Here is a 22,351-nt window from a genome sequence, read left to right on the forward strand (position 1 = left end):
AAAAAACAAGAGTAATAAACAGCCAGCGGGTTCGTTGCCTTTTCCCTCACGGCAGAAATGAACGAGACCAACAGGAAACAGTCAACTCAGGTTTGAAGCAATTACAGGGACAGAGAATGAGAAACACGAGGCAATTACAATCTCACAGGAAAATGAACATGTCTCGTTAATGAACCCACCTGCCAATCCCTGGCATTACTCTCTCTTGACCTTAACACCAGTCAGTTTTTCCAAGCACAGAAATGTGTTTTAATTTCCTGCCAGATCTCTGTAACTACGAAGACTTTACACGGACCAGAAGAACTTCATTGTGTGACTTCTGCGAGCCGAACGCACTCTGCACTCGAGGTTCGAAGGTTGCCCACGATAAAGTGTACAAATAAAAAGAAATGTTAAAGTGTAGGTGGACGTACCCAGGCACTCTGGTAATGGCTTGTCCCAGTAACCCACCGGCTGGCAGGTGAGAACTGATGACCCGAAAAGGTAATAGCCGGGATTGCAATCATAGGACACCACGGTTCCAAAGGTGAAGTTGCCGTACTCAATTTTACTCTTTCTGATGGAGTTGGCTGGAATTCCAGGATCAGTGCAGTTAATGACTGTAGAAAAGCAAAGAGACAAAAATAAACAGAGTCATTCAATACTGGGTTAGCAAGCCAAAACTATTCAACCGTATATTTAATTACAATTAGCAATTATTTGTTTTGATTAAATATTAAGGAAATAAAAACACAGTTTGGTGATGATAATGAATGACAATAATATTTTATAGGTACTTTTGTTCATTTGTAAATTAATCAAACTATTCATTTACCTACCCATCCTGCTATTCATTAATCAATCAATCAAACTATCCATCTATCTGCCTATGCATTTATAAATTTGTCTAGCTATCCATCCTATCTATCTGTCTGCCAAACTATTCATTAATCCATACCTACCTACCCATACATACATCAAATTATCCATCCATCCACTTACCCATCTATCTACCTGCCTACCTACCTATCTATCCATCCATCCACATATCCATCCATCAATCAATCAAACTATCCATTAATCAAACTATTAATCCAACAAATAATCAAACTATCTATCCATCTGCATATACATTTATTCATCTATCTGTCTGCCTGTCTGTCTAAACGTATCCATCCATTCACCCACCTATCTATCTACCTACACATCCATCAAAATTTCTAACTCTACATCCATCCATGAATCAATCAAACTATCCATTAATCAAACTATTAATCCAACAATTAATCAAACTATCTATCCATCTGCATATACATTTATTCATCTATCTATCTGTCTGCCTGTCTGTCTAAACGTATCCATCCATTCACCCACCTATCTATCTACCTACCCATCCATCAAACTTTCTATCTATACATCCATTCATCAATCAATCAAACTATCCATTAATCAAACTATCCATCTATTCAACAATTAATCAAACTATCTATTCATCTGCATATTCATTTATTCATCCATCCATCCATCCATCCATCCATCTATCTATCCGTCTACCCGTCTGTCTGTCTGTCTAAACTTATCCATCCACCTACATATCTATCCACCTACCCATCCATCCATGCATCCATGATCCATCCATCAAACTTTCTATCTATCCATCCATCCATCCATCAATCAATCAAACTATCCACCCATCCATCAATCAATCAAACTATCGATCCATCCTTCTATTCATCAGTCAATCAAACAAACTATCCATCCATCTGCCTATCCATTCATCCATCAAATGTTCTATCTATACACCAATTAATCAATCAATCAATCAATCAATCAATCAATCAATCAATCAATCAATCAATCAATTAATCAATTAATCAATCAATCAATCAATCAATCAATCTGCTACTATATACTACCCATCCATCCATCCATCCATTTATCTATCTATCTAAACTTTTCTCCTATCTATCAATCCATACCTACCTACCCATCCATCCACCCATCTATCAAATTATCGATCCATCCTTCTATTCATTAATCAATCAAACTATCTATCAATCCGCCGATCCATCCATCAAACTATCTATCCATCCTTCTATTCATTAATCAATCAAACTATCTATCCCTCCACCGATCCATCCATCAAACTATCTATCAATTCTTCTATTCATCAATAAATCAAACTATCTATCCATTTTCCGATCCATCCATCAAACTATCTATCCATTCTTCTATCCATCAATAAATTAAACTATCCATCCATTTTCCGATCCATCCATCAAACTATCCATCCATTCTTCTATCCCATAATCAATCAAACTATCCATCCATCTGCCTATCCATCCATCCATTCATCCATCCATCTATCTATCTGTTCCTACCTACCTGTCCATCAAATTATCCATCCATCCATCTAATTACCTATACGTCTACCTACCTACCCATCCATCTATACATCAAATGCTCTATCTATCCATACATCCAATCAATCAAACTATCCATCCATGCTTCTATTCATCAATCAATCAAACTATCCATCCATCCATTAATCCAGCAAACTTTCTTTCTATCTATCCATCCATCAATTAATCAAACTATCCATCCATCCTTCTATTCATTAACCAATTAAACTATCCATCATTCTGCCTATCCATCCATTTATCCACCAAACTGTCTATCTATCCATCTATCAATCAATTAATCAAACTATCCATCCATCCTTTTCTCCTATCCATTTATCAATCCATACCTACCTACCCATCCATCCATCCATCCACTAAATTATCCATCCATCCAGTTACCTATATATCTACCTACCTACCCATCCATCTATCCATCAAACATTCTATCTATCCATCCATTCATTCAATCCATCAAACTATTCATCCATCCTTTTATTCATCAATCAATCAAACTATCCATCAATCTGCATATCCATCCATCCATCAAACTTTCTATCTATCCATCCATCAATAAATCAAACTATCCATCCATCAAACTATCTATCAATCCTTTTATTTATTAATCAATCAAACTATCTATCCCTCCATCAATCAATCCATCAAACTATCTATCCATTCTTCTATTCATCAATCAATCAAACTATCCATCCATCTGCCTATCTATCCATCCATTCATTCATCCATCATCTATCTGTTCCTACCTACCTCCCCGTCCATCAAATTATCCATTCATCCACTTACCTATACGTCTACCTACCTACCCATCCATCTATCCATCAAATGTTCTATCTATCCATACATCCAATCAATCAAACTATCCATCCATGCTTCTATTCATCAATCAATCAAACTATCCATCCATCCTTCTATTCATCAATCAATCAAACTATCCATCCATCTGCCTATCCATCCATCCAGTTACCTATATATCTACCCACCTACCCATCCATCTATCCGTCAAACGTTCTATCTATCCATCCATTCAATCAATCAAACTATTCATCCATCCTTTTATTCCTCAATCAATCAAACTATCCATCAATCTGCATATCCATCCATCCATCAAACTTTCTATCTATCCATCCATCAATCAATCAAACTATCCATCCATCAAACTATTAATCCATCCTTTTATTCATCAATCAATCAAAATATTCATCCATCCACCCATCCATCCATTCATCATCTATATCCATCAAACTATTTGCCTATCCATCCATCCATCCATCCACAAACCTACCTACTTACCCACCCACCCATCCTATCTATCCATCTATAAATCAAACTATCCATCTATCAATCAATCAATCAATCAATCAATCAATCAATCAAACTATCCATCTATTTATCCATCCTTCTATTCATCAATCAATCAAACTATCCATCCTTCCACCAATACATTTATTCATCTGTCTAGCTGTCCATCTATCCTATCCATCCATCCATCCATCCTTCCATCCATCCATCTGTTCATCTGTCCATCTATTCATTATGAGAAACTGTACTGTATTATCTGTACATTGATAATTAAAGTACAAAAATATTTAAAATTCCATCCAAGATGTAAATATCTTTGGCATTTCTAAACACTTTGTGTCTCTTTAGAATTATGTTGAGAACGAAGAGCCTCAAAATAATTTCCCTGTTTAAAGAGATCATACTCTGTCAGAAACCTTGAAATACAATAGGAGAATGTTTGTAAAATCTGTTAAATATTCATGCCACAGCCAGTGACTTCTTTCTGTACAAATCAACCTCACATTAAATTTTCATGCATGCTTTCTATTTCATTTTTATAGATTGATCAATATTCACTTTCACTGTACGCTAAAGAGCATTCTAACATCTTTTGTCTTTCATGGAAGAAAGAATGTCACACGGGTCTGGAATAACATGAATGTGAATAAGCGATGACAGAACGCTTATATTGCATGCAGTATATTTCTTTAAGCTCTTAGATATATAGACTATTACATTTAGCTACTATCTCAAGGTATTTTCAAGGTAACTCTGCTTTTACCAGGTGTCACACAAGTATCCAGTGAGAAGGCAATTTTTCTGTCTGTACTGCAAAAAAACACGCTGTACAACACGACACAGCCTACAGAACATATTTCATGTATAACAACACATTTCCTTTACATGCATGCTGAATAATCTCTGTGCATATCACTTCACGCGCGCTCTTTTATCTCACATCCTTTACATTCACCTCAATATTTCATGTCTGTTTTTAAATTGAAATAAAGGTGCACATTAATAATAATAACAATAACACATCATCAAAGCTCAAAAAATAAACCCGAACAAAATGATTGTTAAGCCGATTACCACCTGCTTACACAACCATACAAACAATAGACAATAATAAAGTCATTACATTACTGAAGCTGCACAAAAGATTGAATGTATAATTTAAAAAACAACTACAGTTGCTTGGCCCATACGGAGAGATGCAATGCTTTACTGCACAGAGAAACAAGAATACAGTCGCCTTTTATCCGAACGTCACTGTTGATCACTTCATACAGATGATCCTCAGAGACCCTCATAATCACCACCACTAACAAAGATGAGACCAGATTCAAAATATACATCTTATTTTCAGATTTGCAGGTCTAAACTGCTGCTCTTCAGATTACAACTGAATGAGTTTCTGTTAACTGAAAGGCCAGAGGACTCCGAGCTGAAATTGGTCATTCTCTTTAAACTGCCACAGCAAGAAAGTCATTTCCATCACTGCCACAGTGCTTAAATTTTACTCTAATGGGAAAAGAAAATATTTTGGTTCAAACCTCTACATGTGGGTGGCTGTTGGCTCCACTGACGATCGGCTTGGCACTGCGCTTGAGACGGACCTTCAAGAACGTAGCCGTTGTTACAGGAGAAAGTCACCACGTCATTGAGGTTGAAGCCGTCTCCAATGGTACGGCCGTAGATAGGACTGCCCGGATGACCGCAACTGATGGCTAAAAACCGAGAGACAAATAGCACGGTTGATGTTTTCTGTTGTGATGTTTACAGTACCAGTCTACTGTCAACTTATTTATCATTAATATTTTCAACAGTTTTGAAATAATAACTATAAAAACTATGTAGTATATTAAAAACAATGTATTTAAAAAGAATGAACTCTTTTGCCGCCATTGATGAGATAAATCGTCAATTAAGAGAAAACGCTTCCTTGCCAATGACGAGGCTTTCCGCAATAATATACTATTATCCACCAGGTGGCGCACTTCCTCAACTTATACAACCCGGAAGTAACGCCTCACGTGAAAGAGAAAGAACTCCGTGTATGTTTTAAAGATCGCTCTGCATCTGATCTCTATCAAAAGTCCTTCACAAAAATGGAATTATCTCAGCTTTTTGCTTAAAATTGGGTGTTTTTGAAGAAACCCACCCATATTTGAGAGGTGATAAAAAGAGAACTAATGAAGGTAGGATGAAAAAACGTTTTTTTTTTTGTTTTGTTTAAAAGCAGAGGGTCTGTTCTTTCATTTGATATATTGTTTGTTTATATATTAAAGAAGAACATTTTCTGGAAGGCATTAAACTTTTGTGAAAATCATGAAAAATGCTGGCGCTGGCTAGCAAATTTTTTTATAAAACGCTGACGGGGAAAGAGTTAACAATTAAAGATGCTATCTGTATCTCAGTTTGAAACATAAAATTGCAGGTTACCTCACATATCTTTACATGAGTTTTGAAAAATAATAACTATAAAAAACTATAAAGTACAATAAAAATGATGTATTTAAAAACTATTAACAATTAAAGCTGCTATCTTTAACTTTTGACTCTATATCGCCATCTCAGTTTGAAACATAAAATTGCAGGTTACCTCACATATCTTTACATGAGTTTTGAAAAATAATAACTACTATAAAAAACTATAAAGTACAATAAAAATGATGTATTTAAAAACTATTAACAATTAAAGCTGCTATCTTTAACTTTTGACTCTATATCGCCACCTCAGATTGAAACATAAAATTGCAGGTTACATCATGTATCTTTACATGAGTTTTGAAAAATAATAAATATTATTAAAAAAAACCTATGAAGTACAATAAAAATTATTAACAATTAAAGCTTCTATCTGTAACTTTTGACTCTATATCGCCATCTCAGTTTGAAACATAAAATTGCAGGTCACTTCACATACCTTTACATGACTTTAAAAATAATAAATATTCTAAAAAACATATAGTACAATAAAAACGATGTATTTAAAAACTATTAACAATTAAAGCTGCTATCTTTAACTTTTGACTCTATATCGCCATCTCAGTTTGAAACATAAAATTGCAGGTCACTTAACATACTTTTAAACAATAATACAAATGATAAAAAACATATAGTACAATAAAAACCAAGTATTTAAAAACTATTAGCGATTAAACCTGCTATATTTGACTTTTGACTCTATATCGCCATCTCAGTTTGAAACATAAAATTGCAGGTTACTTCACATACATTTACATAAGTTTTAAATAATAATAAAAATAATAAAAAACATATGGTACATATAGTAATAAAAACCAAGTATTTAAAAACTATTAACAATTAAAGCTGCTATCTTTAACTTTTGACACTATATTGCCAATTGCTGGTTTTGATAAATATACATATTATTAACAGATTAACAATTAGTATCTTGCAAAGTGATGTATTTACAATTAATAAGAACCTAAATAAATATGTATTAATTAGTATGTAATTTTTTTTGTGGAATATAACGTATTTTATTAAATTCCATTATCCAAAAGGGGGCCCTGCCACCCCACCCCCAAGCTCCATCTATGAAGATAAATCAAAATCATTATGGTTGATAAGTTTCCATTGTGAATCGTGGTAAAGTACACCATTTCAAACACTGGTTTTATTTAAGTGAAGTTTTATTGTAAATGCTGACTTTATCAAAATTACATCTTTGTACAATGGGAGAAAGTTGCATCAAGGGATGTTTTCAAAAAATATTAAAGAAGTTTCCAGTAGGACTCTTGCTCGGAGCTCTAGTGTAGTTTTGTAATTAAATTTATTCGTGGGCACAATTTATTTATGTCTCCTAAACTAATTTAAAGCATTTACGCATTAGCCTTTAAACTGAAAGGTTTTCAAATTGATGAGAAACACAAATTTAGTAAAGTGTGTCTTTTTACTGGCAGACAGATAAACAAGACAATAAGATCTTTTGCTTCGCAAGCAAATATCTAAGAAGCTTTCCATTGTGGCACGCACCCACAACAAAAGCCAAAGATACAAACAAAAACAGATGATGCTGCTGGTTTCAATCATCAAATATTGCATTGCCAATGTAAGAAGTGCTTTTATTGGCTAAACAGGGGTTTGCTTACACTACAAATCAAGCTAATCCCCTGTATGCAAACCCACAATGCTTTTTATCCTTGTATTACAGTAAGAACTTACACACGCAGGACGGGAGCTGCCCGGACCAGTTGTGATCCTGCTGGCATATTTGCACGGATGAACCGATGAGCCGGAAACCCGGATTGCATTGATAAACCACCGTGTCCCTGTAGCCGAAGTTTTCACCGATCACCTGACCGTTCACAATCCTCTCCGGAATGCCACAGTGACCAGCTGAGGGAAGAAGATCATTGGGAATGTTTCATTTAATAGCTCAACATTACTATCCAAAGTATACAAAAACAGACTACCTGTGTTTTGGGATCAACATATCAAACCAATCAGAATGTACTGTAGGGTTTGCCTTTAGGTTATGGTTAAAATTGTCCCATTTTCCTCAACTTGGCTATTTTATAGTATGGGTGAGGTTAGAAATCTTATAAATAGGAAAATGTTGGCATTATTATTGGTAGCAGTATGCTAGCTGGAGCCATTTACTTCCAGTCTTTGTGCTAAGCTAGGCTAGCCGTGGGTGCGTCAGACAGAGTTATGGCAGGCACAGAGATGAAAAAGGTATGAAAGGATTTATCTAACTCTGGGGGATACGGTGAATAAGCTAAAGTCCAAAAAAGTCAGCGTGTTCCTTTAACTAAATTTCTTTTGAGACACGGACTGCAGCTTTAAGCTATTTTCAAAGGTGCTTATGACATGCATCACAGACAAGCAACAAACACCAACACAAACAAATATTACATAAAAGTGAAGTGAAATAAAATCTTTAATATCATCACGTTTCCCCTTCATGTGAACACATCTGACATGTGTAAATTAAATAGATTTGTAGATATAATGATGATGCTGCATCTAAAATGAATGTTCAATCCACAACATATACGGCAGCATTGAAGCATCAATGAAGATCTGCAGAAGGGTTCTTGAAGTTCTCATTGTGGACGAAGGCATGCACAATATTGTTTTGCTCTGAGATGATGTGATGAATGACAAAGAAAGATGATAAATCAAAAGCTGCCAGTTGTTTCCTGCGTTTTGATGGATGATGGACCTCAACAGAAGTCTGCACACTTCACGGAGCGTGGCGCCCGCTCAACAAATGCACAAATCATTACTATACTGCCTTTCTTTTCCTGAAAACCCACTTCATTTCCTGTTGCATTTTCCATTTCCAGTTTAGATCCAAAATTATTTTATTACACAAGGATGCTTGCGCAATTTGAGCTCAGGGAAAGATGATGGAGAACTGTATAGTTTCAGAAGCTCTCCTGCGTAAACCAGCTGAAACCAGACAGAGATGGTTATCTGGTTTTGATTGTTTTACTTTAGTTTTGAGAATTTTTCCAGCTAGAGCATCTTAAACCAGCCAAACCACTGTAGGCACACTCATTTTCAGCAGTGTAAACTGCCTTGCTGCCCACACATACAGCTTGCATCTAAAGTAGTATCCGAACTGAAATGATATCTCATAGGTGACCGATTTGGAGCGCTCTACAAATCACATTAATAGGTCTCTTAAAACACAAAGCACATCAGACAGCTCAGCATGTGCTAAGCTAATTATTCAGTCTTTATACTCTCATAAACAAAACAACACATAACAAATTTGCTTATTGAGATAAGCAAACTCAGTTTTACTGCTACTTTTTTTAAGCACAGAATTCATTCAAATTACAAAACCATTTCATTCGTTTTGTCTTAACTTTTTTACGGAGCTTGTCACAATGCATTCTGGGAATGATTTCTTTATGAAAAAGACTTGCGCTGCATCTGCATCTGAATGAGTTTTTATGGCAATCCATATCTCTGCTATTATCCGCTATGTGGTGTGTCACCAAACTTATAAAACACTAAAGCATTCATGCATTCAAAAACAGTAAAACTCTGATTCTGATCTCTAACAAATGTCATTTACAAAAATGCAATTGGATGATTCTCACGAAATCCAGATTTAGAAGGTGTCCGGCATCAGATTTTTTAACTCATTCACCGCCAGCCTTTTTGAGAAAAGTTGCCCACCTGCATTTTTCTGATTTTAACAAAAGTTTTACAAAATTCCTTGCAGGAAAAATTATCTTCTATAAATATATAAACATACAAATTATATCAAATTAAAGAACACACCCTCTGCTTTCAAACACCCAATAAACAAACAAACAAACAAACAAAATGGGGAAAAAACGTTTCATTATATATTTACTTTTTCCACTTAATTTAACCACTGAAATATGGATATTTCTCTTTAAAAATACAACATTTTGAGCAAAAAGCTTAAAAAAATGCGTTTTTGTAAAGGAATTTATGTTAGAGATCAGATTCAGAATGACTATCAAACATAAAGGCAGTTAAAATAAATCATTAAATCTTTTTAACTTCAGTTTTTGATAAATTCGGTTTGGTGCCATCTAGTGGATAAAAGCGGTACTACTTGCACTTTGAAATTCATCCAGAAATGCATATTTGTTATTTAATTTATTACTCATAATTGACGAGATAACTCGTCAATGGCGGTGAATGAGTTAAAAAGCCCTCAAAGCCATTTTTTTCACATATAAGATTAAGGTCTGATCTTTATACCCTTTATTTTTAGAGGATTTAAAAAATATTTCCTATAGAATTATTTAAATTTTTTAGATTATCATTATCAAAAATTATCATGACCGCAACATGATATTACATTAAATATATGCATTTACAAGCTCATGTTTCGGTAATGAGAACTAAAAAGTTGTCTAGGTAATATGACAAACAAAATTTCAACTTTAATCTGGAGAGAAAAAATAAGAACTGCTTACCTGGTAGCCATCTTGAGTGTCACAGTCAATTATGTCCCTTCCAACAATTTTTTTTAAATGTTAGTTCCTTGAGGCTTAAACAATGATTTAAAATTGTTGCGGAGGATGAGAAAATTGGTCTTGGACACATTTATATTCCTTATTATTGTCTTTACATTTACCAATGATCACCAAATACCATGTTTCTTTACTTTAAATGTTTATAAAACATGCACTGAAGCTTTTTATTGTTTAGATTTTTTAATTATAAATATTTCATGTCAAAGAAACCAAATCCAGTCATGGACACGTTGCGGTAATGAAAATTTTCCCCTTGAATGTGGAAAAAACAACAAAATTGGTTTGTATAATGTCATTTGAAATCATGAGCAAAATAGTACATGAAGAGATGTTTGTAACTGTATGTTTCTTATTTTGATACTATTACTTTGCATTTCCTTTTTTTCATCAAAATGTTTCATGACACCTCATTCGCGAGAATCACCCAATTGTCTCATGTTTTTTATTTTTTTATTTTTGAAGAAACCTATATTTGAAAGGGTGATAAAAAGAGAGCAGATGTTTTTTATTCAAGGAAGAAATATTTCTGAAAGGCATGAAACTTTTGTAAAAATCATAAAAAATGCTATGCTGGCAGTGACTGGCACTTTTTAAAAATGCTGGCGGTGAAAGAGTTAAAGGTTCTTTAAAGAACCATGCATCGGAAATGGTTCTTCTATTGCATCGTGCTTTCTTTTTAAGAGTATACGGTATGATGCTTCTTACGCTGCCTACAAAGGAAGTTCAGTATGTTTTGAATCTGAGCCTTTATTTGTGTGTAAGTGATGATACTCAAGCTGCATAAAAGCATGAGAAGTACAAGCACTGTTGCTATGGAAATGCAGATAATTAAATGTCACAGAACTCTTTTAGGGCCTTGTTCAAAGATCCCGTCTCTGTTAAAGGTTACGCTCATGGTAATGTCTAACAGGGGTGATGTTCTCAAAGACAAGAGGTTTGTTGCATTACCCAGACAGTGCGTTTCCGTCCCGCTCCAAAGACCCGAAGCCAGACATTCCCGTACAGTGGAGCCCACCAAAATGTAGCCGGAGTTGCAGGTGAAAATGGCGGTGGATCCAAAGGTCGTCTGCGTTCCAATTTTCTTTCCATTAGGAGGAGTGGGCAGCTCTCCGCACGAAATAACTGTGGTAAGAGGCAATAGAGAGCGCGAAATGAATCGGCACGCACCTCAAAGTCAAAATGTGCTGTGATTTACGCCCAATCAGAGAGCCGGCACGAAAACACACACACACAAGAATAACAAAAAGAAATGAGAAAAATATCTGAGACATTAAACTCTGTAAAAACATTTGATGCAGTTCTTTCAGTTAACATCGGCACAACAATCTTTTGAAATGTACTATCTAGTAGCTACTTCATATTGCAATGCTACTAACGTAAGTACATTTCTCAGTAATGTTTTACCTTAGCTAGTTTAAAACTACATTCCAACAAGACAAAAAATATTTTAAATATATGCAAAATACATTTTGTAGAAAGTAAAGCTTAATTTAATATATTTTTGAATTTCAAAATATATTTAGTTTTAACCTTCATGTTAACATATATTTCAAAATATATTTTAGGGTCAACAAATACATTTTTAATATTACAACCCATCTGTCCAAAATATATTTTTCCTGTCCAAAATATAAAAGTTTGTATAAAATATTTTAAGTATAAAATGTATAAGTATGTATAAAATTATACGTTTTTGCAGTTGAAATTATATTTAATTTTAATCTTTTCAAACCTGTTATGTTTACAGGTTTTTAACATACAAAGTTTTTTTCTAATGTGACATGAATATAAATGCTTTAAAATATATCTATTTAAAATATATTTAGGGCCCGAGCACACCGGGGTGTGAGGAGGACCCTATTGTTCTTCAAGGAGTTATTAGGGCCCGAGCACCGAGGAGCAGGCCAGAATGGCCTGCACCGTGGGTGCAAAGCCCTATTGTTTTTGCTTCGTTTATTATTATTAGGGCCCGAGCACACCGGGGTGCGAGGACCCTATTGTTTTTGCTCGGTTTATTATTATTAGGGCCCGAGCACACCAGGGTGTGAGGACCCTATTGTTTTTGCTCCGTTTATTATTAGGGCCCGAGCACCGAGGAGCAGGCCAGAATGGCCTGCACCGTGGGTGCAAAGCCCTATTGTTTTTGCTTCGTTTATTATTATTATTATTATTATTATTATTATTATTATTATTATTATTTTCCGAAATGAATCGCATTTTTGAAGGCCTAAACATGCTCAAAAACTCATGAAATTTTGCACACCCGTCAGAAGTGGTGAAAATTTACATGTGGTATAGGCGGCAGAAGTGGGCGTGTTGAAATGGCTCGATAGCGCCACCTGCAAAATTTCAAGAGAACAGCCCCCCCGCTACGAAAAACATACAGATACGAATTTTGGTAGGATCGTCTATCACCCCAAGACCTACAAAAAAGTCTCTTGGAACTAAGCTCTTAACCCCACAGGAAGTCAGCCATTTTGAATTTTCTCTGTCATTTTTTCACATTGCCAAGCGTCGTACTTTAACGAACTCCTCCTAGAGATTTAATCCGATCATCATCATATTTGGTCAATCTCATCTAAAGGCCTTTGTGATGTTAAATTGCGGAGATCTTGACTTTTCGTTGGAGGGTGTGTCCGTGGCGGCCTGACAAAGTTAGGCATTTTCGCCATGAAACAGGAAGTTGTTATAACTCAGGGATACAATGTCCAATCTGCCCCACATGCTTCACATGTTTGATAAGGGTCTTGGCCTGAACACATTTCAATGCCAATATTCAGCTTCAGTCATAGCGCCACCTAGAGGTAGCAGGAAATGCCATGTTTTACGCTGTGATTTACTGCTCTTAGAGATTTAATCAAATCATCATCATATTTGGTCAGACTGATGTTAAGCCCTTTGCCGTGATAAATTGCGAAGATCTTGACTTTTCGTTGAAGGGCGTGTCCGTGGCGGCCTGGCAAAGTGTGATGTTTTGACATGGAACAGGAAGCTGTTGTAATTCAGGCATACATTATCCGATCTGCTCCAGACTTCACACGCTTGATAAGGGTCCCGGCCTGAACACTTCAATATAACAATAATCAGGTACCATCATAGCGCCACCTGCTGCACACAGGCGGTGTGGCACATCATTTTCCCTTTGAATATCCACCTGTATTTACCCACTTTAATTTATACCCCCCTGGTTTACTGTTTTACTAATGCCATAGGGTAGCGGTGCACATGCGTGCGAGGGCCCTTCCATCGCTGCTTGCAGCTTTAATTATTATTATTTTTCTTCTTCTTCTTCTTCTTCTCCGAAATGGATCGCATTTTTGAGGGCCTAAACATACCCGAAAACTCATGAAAATTTGCACACGCGTCAGAAGTGGCGAAAATTTACATGTAGTATAGGGGTCAGAAGTGGGCGTGTAGAAATGGCTCGATAGCGCCACCTGCAAAATTTCAAGAGAACAGCCCCCCCACTACGAAAAACGTACAAATACGAAATTTGGTAGGATCATCTAGCACCCCAAGACCTACAAAAAAGTATCTTGGACCTAAGCTCTAAACCCTACAGGAAGTCGGCCATTTTTAATTTTCTCTGTCATTTTTTGACATTTCCAAGCGTCGTACTTTAACGAACTCCTCCTAGCGATTTAATCCGATCATTATCATATTTGGTCAGTCTCATCTAAAGGCCTTTGCGATGCTAAATTGCGGAGATCTTGACTTTTCGCTGGAGGGTGTGTCCGTGGCGGCCTGGCAAAGTTCGGCATTTTCGCCATGAAACAGGAAGTTGTTCTAACTCAGGCATACAATGTCCAATCTGCCCCACGCTTCACATGTTTGATAAGGGTCTTGACCTGAACACATTTTAATGCCAATATTCAACATCAGTCATAGCGCCACCTAGAGGTAGCAGGAAATGCCATGTTTTACGCTGTGATTTACTGCTCTCAGAGATTTAATCAAATCATCATCATATTTGTTCAGACTGATGTTAAGCCCTTTGCCGTGATAAATTGCGAAGATCTTGACTTTTCGTTAAAGGGCGTGTCCGTGGCAGCCTGGCAAAGTGTGATATTTCGCCATGAAACAGGAAGCTGTTGTAATTCAGGCATACATTTTCTGATCTGCCCCCGACTTCACAAGTTTGATAAGGATCCCGGCCTGAACATGTCAATATAACAATAATCAGGTACAGTCGTAGCGCCACCTGCTGCACACAAGCGGTGTGGCACATCAGTTTCCCTTTGAATATCCACCTATATTTACCCACTTTAATTCATATCCCCCTGGTTCACTGCTTTACTAATGCCATAGGGTAGCGGTGCACATGCGTGCGAGGGCCCTTCCATCGCTGCTTGCAGCTTTAATTATTATTATTATTATTATTATTAGGGCCCGAGCACACCAGGGTGTGAGGACCCTATTGTTTTTGCTCCGTTTATTATTATTATTATTTTTCTTCTTCTTCTTCTTCTTCTCCGAAATGGATCGCATTTTTGAGGGCCTAAACATACCCAAAAACTCATGAAAATTTGCACACGCGTCAGAAGTGGCGAAAATGTACATGTAATGTAGGCGTCAGAAGTGGGCGTGTAGAAATGGCTCGATAGCGCCACCTGCAAAATTTCAAGAGAACAGCCCCCCCACTACGAAAAAGGTACAGATACGAAATTTGGTAGGATCATCTAGCACCCCAAGACCTACAAAAAAGTCTCTTGGAGCGAAGCTCTAAACCCCACAGGAAGTCGGCCATTTTGAATTTTTTCTGTCATTTTTTGACATTTCCAAGCGTCGTACTTTAACGAACTCCTCCTAGCGATTTAATCCGATCATTATCATATTTGGTCAATCTCATCTAAAGGCCTTTGCGATGCTAAATTGCGGAGATCTTGACTTTTCGTGGGAGGGTGTGTCCGTGGCGGCCTGACAAACTTCGACATTTTCGCCATGAAACAGGAAGTTGTTATAACTCAGGCATACAATGTCCAATCTGCTCCACGCTTCACATGTTTTATAAGGGTCTTGACCTGAACACATTTTAATGCCAATATTCAGCTTTAGTCATAGCGCCACCTAGAGATAGCAGGAAATGCCATGTTTTACGCTGTGATTTACTGCTCTTAGAGATTTAATCAAATCATCATCATATTTGGTCAGACTGATTTTAAGCCCTTTGCCGTGATAAATTGCGAAGATCTTGACTTTTCGTTGAAGGGCGTGTCCGTGGCAGCCTGGCAAAGTGTGATGTTTCGCCATGAAACAGGAAGCTGTTGTAATTCAGGCATACATTATCCGATCAGCCCCCAACTTCACAAGTTTGATAAGGGTCCCGGCCTGAACACGTCAATATAACAATAATCAGGTACAGTCATAGCGCCACCTGCTGCACACAGGCGGTGTGGCACATTTTTTGTCCTTTGAATATCCACCTATATTTACCCACTTTAATTTATATCCCCCTGGTTCACTGCTTTACTAATGCCATAGGGTGGCGGTGCACATGCGTGCGAGGGCCCTTCCATCGCTGCTTGCAGCTTTAATTAGGGCCCGAGCACACAAGTGTGAGGACCCTATTGTTTTTGCTCCGTTTATTATTATTATTAGGGCCCGAGCACACAAGTGTGAGGACCCTATTGTTTTTGCTCCGTTTATTATTATTATTATTATTAGGGCCCGAGCACACCAGGGTGTGAGGACCCTATTGTTTTTGCTCCGTTTATTATTATTATTATTTTTCTTCTTCTTCTTCTTCTTCTTCTTCTCCGAAATGGATCGCATTTTTGAGGGCCTAAACATACCCGAAAACTCATGAAAATTTGCACACGCGTCAGAAGTGGCGAAAATTTACATGTGGCATAGGCGCCAGAAGTGGGCGTGTAGAAATGGCTCGATAGCGCCACCTGCAAAATTTCAAGAGAACAGCCCCCCCACTACGAAAAACGTACAGATACGAAATTTGGTAGGATCATCTATCACTCCAAGACCTACAAAAAAGTCTCTTGGAGCGAACCTCTAAACCCCACAGGAAGTCGGCCATTTTGAATTTTCTCTGTCATTTTTGGACATTTCCAAGCGTCGTACTTTAACGAACTCCTCCTAGAGATTTACTCTGATCATCATCATATTTGGTCAGTATCATCTAACGGCCTTTGCGATGCTAAATTGCGGAGCTTTTGACTTTTCGTTGGAGGGCGTGTCCTTGGCGGCCTGGGAAAGTTTGATGTTTCGCCATGAAACAGGAAGCTGATGTAATTCAGGCATACGTTGTCCAATCTGCCCCTGACTTCACACGTTTGATAAGGGTCCAGGCCTAAACACATCAACATGGCATAATTCAGTAACACTCATAGCGCCACCTAGAGGCAGCAGGAAATACCATGTTTTACGCTGTGTCTTACTGCTCTTAGAGATTTAAACATATCAACATCATATTTCACCAGTGTAATCTCAAGACCTTGTGTGATGATAAAGAGCAACGGCCTTGACTTTTCATTAAAGGGCGTGTCCGTGGCAGCCTCGCAAAGTATCGCTAAATGAATTGCATTTTTGACAGGCTAAACAAGCTCAAAAAGTCATAAAACGTTGCACACACGTCAGAAGTGGCAAAAATTTACACGTGGCATAGGCGCCAGAAGTGGGCGTGTAGAAATGGCTCAATAGCGCCACCTGCAAAATTTCAAGAGAACAGCCCCCCCACTACGAAAAACCTACAGATACGAAATTTGGTAGGGTCATCTATCACCCCAAGACCTACCAAAAAGTCTCTTGGAGCGAAGCTCTAAACCCCACAGGAAGTCGTCCATTTTGAATTTTTGCTGTAATTTATGTGCAAATTTTGTCATTTCCAGGCTTCGTACTTTAACGAACTCCTCCTAGAGATTTTAATAGATCGTCATCATATTTGGTCAATCTCATCTAAAGGCCTTTGCGATGTTAAATTGCGGAGCTTTTGACTTTTCGTTGGAGGGTGTGTCCGTGGCGACCTGCCAAATATCAGCGTTTTCGCCATGAAACAGGACGTTTTTATAACTAAGGCATACAATGTCCAATCTGCCCCACACTTCACATGTTTGATAAGGGTCTTGGCCTGAACACATTTCATTGCCAATATTCAGCTTCAGTCCTAGCGCCACCTAAAGGTAGCAGGAAATGCCTTGTTTTACACTGTGATTTACTGTTCTCAGAGATTTAATCAAATCATTATCATATCAGGTGAGACTGATCTTAAGCCCTTTGCGATGAAAAATTACGAAGATCTTGACTTTTCGTTGAAGGGCGTGTCCGTGGCGGCCTGGCAAAGAGTGATGTTTCGCCATGAAACAGGAATCTGTTGCAATTCAGGCATACATTATCCGATCTGCCCTATACTTCACACTTTTGATAAGGGTCCCGGCCTGAACACATTAATATAACAACAATCAGTTACAGTCACAGCGCCACCTGCTGCACACAGGCGGTGTGGCACATCAGTTTCCCTTTGAATATCCACCTATATTTGCCCACTATAATTAAGATCCCCCTGGTTAACTGCTTTACTAATAGCATAGGGTAGCGGTGCACATGCGTGCGAGGGCCCTTCCATCGCTGCTTGCAGCTTTAATTAGGGCCCGAGCACCGAGGAGCAGGCCAGAATGGCCTGCACCGTGGGTGCAAAGCCCTATTGTTTTTGCTTCGTTTATTATTATTATTATTATTATTATTATATTCCGAAATGAATCGCATTTTTGAAGGCCTAAACATACCCGAAAACTCATGAAAATTTGCACACGCGTCAGAAGTGGCGAAAATTTACATGTAGTATAGGCGTCAGAAGTGGGCGTGTAGAAATGGCTCGATAGCGCCACCTGCAAAATTTCAAGAGAACAGCCCCCCCACTACGAAAAACGTACAGATACGAAATTTGGTAGGATCATCTAGCACCCCAAGACCTACAAAAAAGTCTCTTGGAGCTAAGCTCTAAACCCCACAGGAAGTCGGCCATTTTGAATTTTTTCTGTCATTTTTTGACATTTCCAAGCGTCGTACTTTAACGAACTCCTCCTAGAGATTTAATCCGATCATTATCATATTTGGTCAGTCTCATCTAAAGGCCTTTGCGATGCTAAATTGCGGAGATCTTGACTTTTCGCTGGAGGGTGTGTCCGTGGCGGCCTGCCAAAGTTCGGCATTTTCGCCATGAAACAGGAAGTTGTTATAACTCAGGCATACAATGTCCAATCTGCCACACACTTCACATGTTTGATAAGAGTCTTGGCCTGAACACATTTTAATGCCAATATTCAACATCAGTCATAGCGCCACCTAGAGGTAGCAGGAAATGCCATGTTTTACTCTGTGATTTACTGCTCTTAGAGATTTAATCAAATCATCATCATATTTGGTCAGACTGATGTTAAGCCCTTTGCGGTGATAAATTGCGAAGATCTTGACTTTTCGTTGAAGGGCGTGTCCGTGGCAGCCTGGCAAAGTGTGATATTTCGCCATGAAACAGGAAGCTGTTGTAATTCAGGCATACATTATCCAATCTGCCCGCGACTTCACAAGTTTGATAAGGGTCCCGGCCTGAACACGTCAATATAACAATAATCAGGTACCGCCATAGCGCCACCTGCTGCACACAGGCGGTGTGGCACATCAGTTTCCCTTTGAATATCCACCTGTATTTATCCAATTTAAATCATACCCCCCTGGTTTACTGCTTTACTAATGCCATAGGGTAGCGGTGCACATGCGTGCGAGGGCCCTTCCATCGCTGCTTGCAGCTTTAATTAGGGCCCGAGCACCGAGGAGCAGGCCAGAATGGCCTGCACCGTGGGTGCAAAGCCCTATTGTTTTTGCTCCGTTTATTATTATTTTTCTTCTTCTTCTTCTTCTTCTTCTTCTTCTTCTCCGAAATGGATCGCATTTTTGAGGGCCTAAACATACCCGAAAACTCATGAAAATTTGCACACGCGTCAGAAGTGGCGAAAATTTACATGTATTAAAGGCATCAGAAGTGGGCGTGTAAAAATGGCTCGATAGCGCCACCTGCAAAATTTCAAGAGAACAGCCCCCCCACTACGAAAAACTTACAGATACGAAATTTGGTAGGATCATCTATCACTCCAAGACCTACAAAAAAGTCTCTTGGAGCGAACCTCTAAACCCCACAGGAAGTCGGCCATTTTGAATTTTATCTGTCATTTTTTGACATTTCCAAGCGTCGTACTTTAACGAACTCCTCCTAGAGATTTAATCCGATCATCATCATATTTGGTCAGTATCATCTAAAGGCCTTTGCGATGCTAAATTGCGGAGCTTTTGACTTTTCATTGAAGAACGTGTCCGTGGCGGCCTGGCAAAGTGTGATGTTTCGCCATGAAACAGGAAGCTGTTGTAATTCAGGCATACATTGTCCGATCTGCCCCTGACTTCACACGTTTGATAAGGGTCCCGGCCTGAACACATCAACATGGTATAATTCAGTGACAGTTATAGCGCCACCTAGAGGCAACAGGAAATACTATGTTTTATGCTGTAACTTACTGCTCTTAGAGATTTAACCATATCAACATCATATTTCATCAGTCTAATCTCAAGACTTTTTGTAACGATAAATAGCGACGACCTTGACTTTTCATTAAAGGGCGTGTCCGTGGCGGCCTCGCAAAGTATCGCTAAATGAATCACATTTTTGACAGGCTAAACAAGCTCAAAAAGTCATAAAACGTTGCACACAAGTCAGAAGTGGCGAAAATTTACATGTGGCATAGGAGACAGAAATAGGCGTGTAGAAATGGCTCGATAGCGCCACCTACAAAATTTCAAAAGAACAGCCCCCCCACTACGAAAAACATACAGATACGAAATTTGGTAGGATCATCTATCACCCCAAGACTTACAAAAAAGTCTCTTGGAGCGAAGCTCTAAACCCAACAGGAAGTCGGCGATTTTGATTTATTGCTGTGATTTCTGTGCAAATTTTGTCATTTCCAGGCTTCATACTTTAACGAACTCCTCCTAGAGATTTTATCAGATCGTCATCATATTTGGTCAATCTCATCTAAAGGCCTTTGCGATGTTAAATTGCGGAGTTTTTGACTTTTCGTTGGAGTGTGTGTCCGTGGCGGCCTGACAAAGTTCAGCGTTTTCGCCATGAAACAGGAAGTTGTTATAACTAAGGCATACAATGTCCAATCTGCCCCACGCTTCACATGTTTGATAAGCGTCTTGGCCTGAACACATTTTAATGCCAATATTCAGCTTCAGTCATAGCGCCACCTAGAGGTAGCAGGAAATGTCTTGTTTTACGCTGTGATTTACTGCTCTTAGAGATTTAATAAAATCATAATCATATTTGATCAGACTGATGTTAAGCCCTTTGCGGTGATAAATTGCAAAGATCTTGACTTTTCGTTGAAGGGCGTGTCCGTGGCAGCCTGGCAAAGTGTGATATTTCGCCATGAAACAGGAAGCTGTTGTAATTCAGGCATACATTATCCGATCTGCCCCCGACTTCACAAGTTTGATAAGGGTCCCGGCCTGAACACGTCAATATATCAATAATCAGGTACAGTCATAGCGCTACCTGCTGCACACAGGCGGTGTGGCACATCAGTTTCCCTTTGAATGTCCACCTATATTTACCCACTTTAATTCATACCCCCCTGGTTCACTGCTTTACTAATGCCATAGGGTAGCGGTGCACATGCGTGCAAGGGCCCTTCCATCGCTGCTTGCAGCTTTAATTTTTCTTCTTCTTCTTCTTCTTCTTCTTCTTCTTCTCCGAAATGGATCGCATTTTTGAGGGCCTGAACATACCCGAAAACTCATGAAAATTTGCACACGCGTCAGAAGTGGCGAAAATTTACATGTAGTATAGGCGTCAGAAGTGGGCGTGTAAAAATGGCTCGATAGCGCCACCTGCAAAATTTCAAGAGAACAGCCCCCCCACTACGAAAAACTTACAGATACGAAATTTGGTAGGGTCATCTATCACCCCAAGACCTTCAAAAAAGTCTCTTGGACCTAAGCTCTAAACCCCACAGGAAGTCTGCCATTTTGAATTTTCTCTGTCATTTTTTGACATTTCGAAGCGTCGTACTTTAACGAACTCCTCCTAGAGTTTAAATCCGATCATCATCATATTTGATCAGTCTCATCTAAAGGCCTTTGCGATGCTAAATTGCGGAGCTTTTGACTTTTCGTTGGAGGGCGTGTCCGTGGTGGCCTGGCAAAATGTGATGTTTCGCCATGAAACAGGAAGCTGATGTAATTCAGGCATACATTGTCCGATCTGCCCCTGACTTCACAACTTTGATAAGGGTCCAGGCCTGAACACGTCAACATGGCATAACTCAGTAACACTTATAGCGCCACCTAGAGGCAGCCGGAAATACCATGTTTTACGCTGTGACTTACTGCTCTTAGATATTTAACCATATCAACATCATATTTCACCAGTGTAATCTCAAGACCTTGTGTGATGATAAAAAGCAACGACCTTGACTTTTCATTAAAGGGCGTGTCCGTGGCGGCCTCGCAAAGTATCGCTAAATTAATCGCATTTTTGACAGCCTAAACAAGATCAAGAAGTCATAAAACATTGCACACACGTCAGAAGTGGCGAAAATGTACATGTGGCATAGGCGCCAGAAGTGGGCATGTAGAAATGGCTCGATAGCGCCACCTGCAAAA

At 38.5% G+C, this 22,351-nt stretch overlaps 1 protein-coding gene across 6 annotated transcripts in view; it reads right to left on the reverse strand.

The window, feature by feature from the left end:
• The window catches only part of csmd3a (CUB and Sushi multiple domains 3a), a 489,960-nt gene that overhangs the window by 105,048 nt on the left and 362,561 nt on the right, over positions 1 to 22,351 (reverse strand). For all 6 annotated transcript variants that reach the window (XM_055211335.2, XM_055211334.2, XM_055211332.2 and 3 more), the window contains 4 exons: positions 11,630 to 11,803; positions 7,875 to 8,048; positions 5,237 to 5,410; positions 414 to 599 (listed from right to left, as the gene is read on the reverse strand). In XM_055211335.2, the coding sequence (XP_055067310.2) occupies positions 414 to 599; positions 5,237 to 5,410; positions 7,875 to 8,048; positions 11,630 to 11,803 (708 nt within the window). The remainder of the gene's footprint in view (positions 1 to 413; positions 600 to 5,236; positions 5,411 to 7,874; positions 8,049 to 11,629; positions 11,804 to 22,351) is intronic.

This window comes from Misgurnus anguillicaudatus, chromosome 10, assembly GCF_027580225.2.
Source record: "Misgurnus anguillicaudatus chromosome 10, ASM2758022v2, whole genome shotgun sequence".
NCBI lineage: Eukaryota > Metazoa > Chordata > Actinopteri > Cypriniformes > Cobitidae > Misgurnus > Misgurnus anguillicaudatus.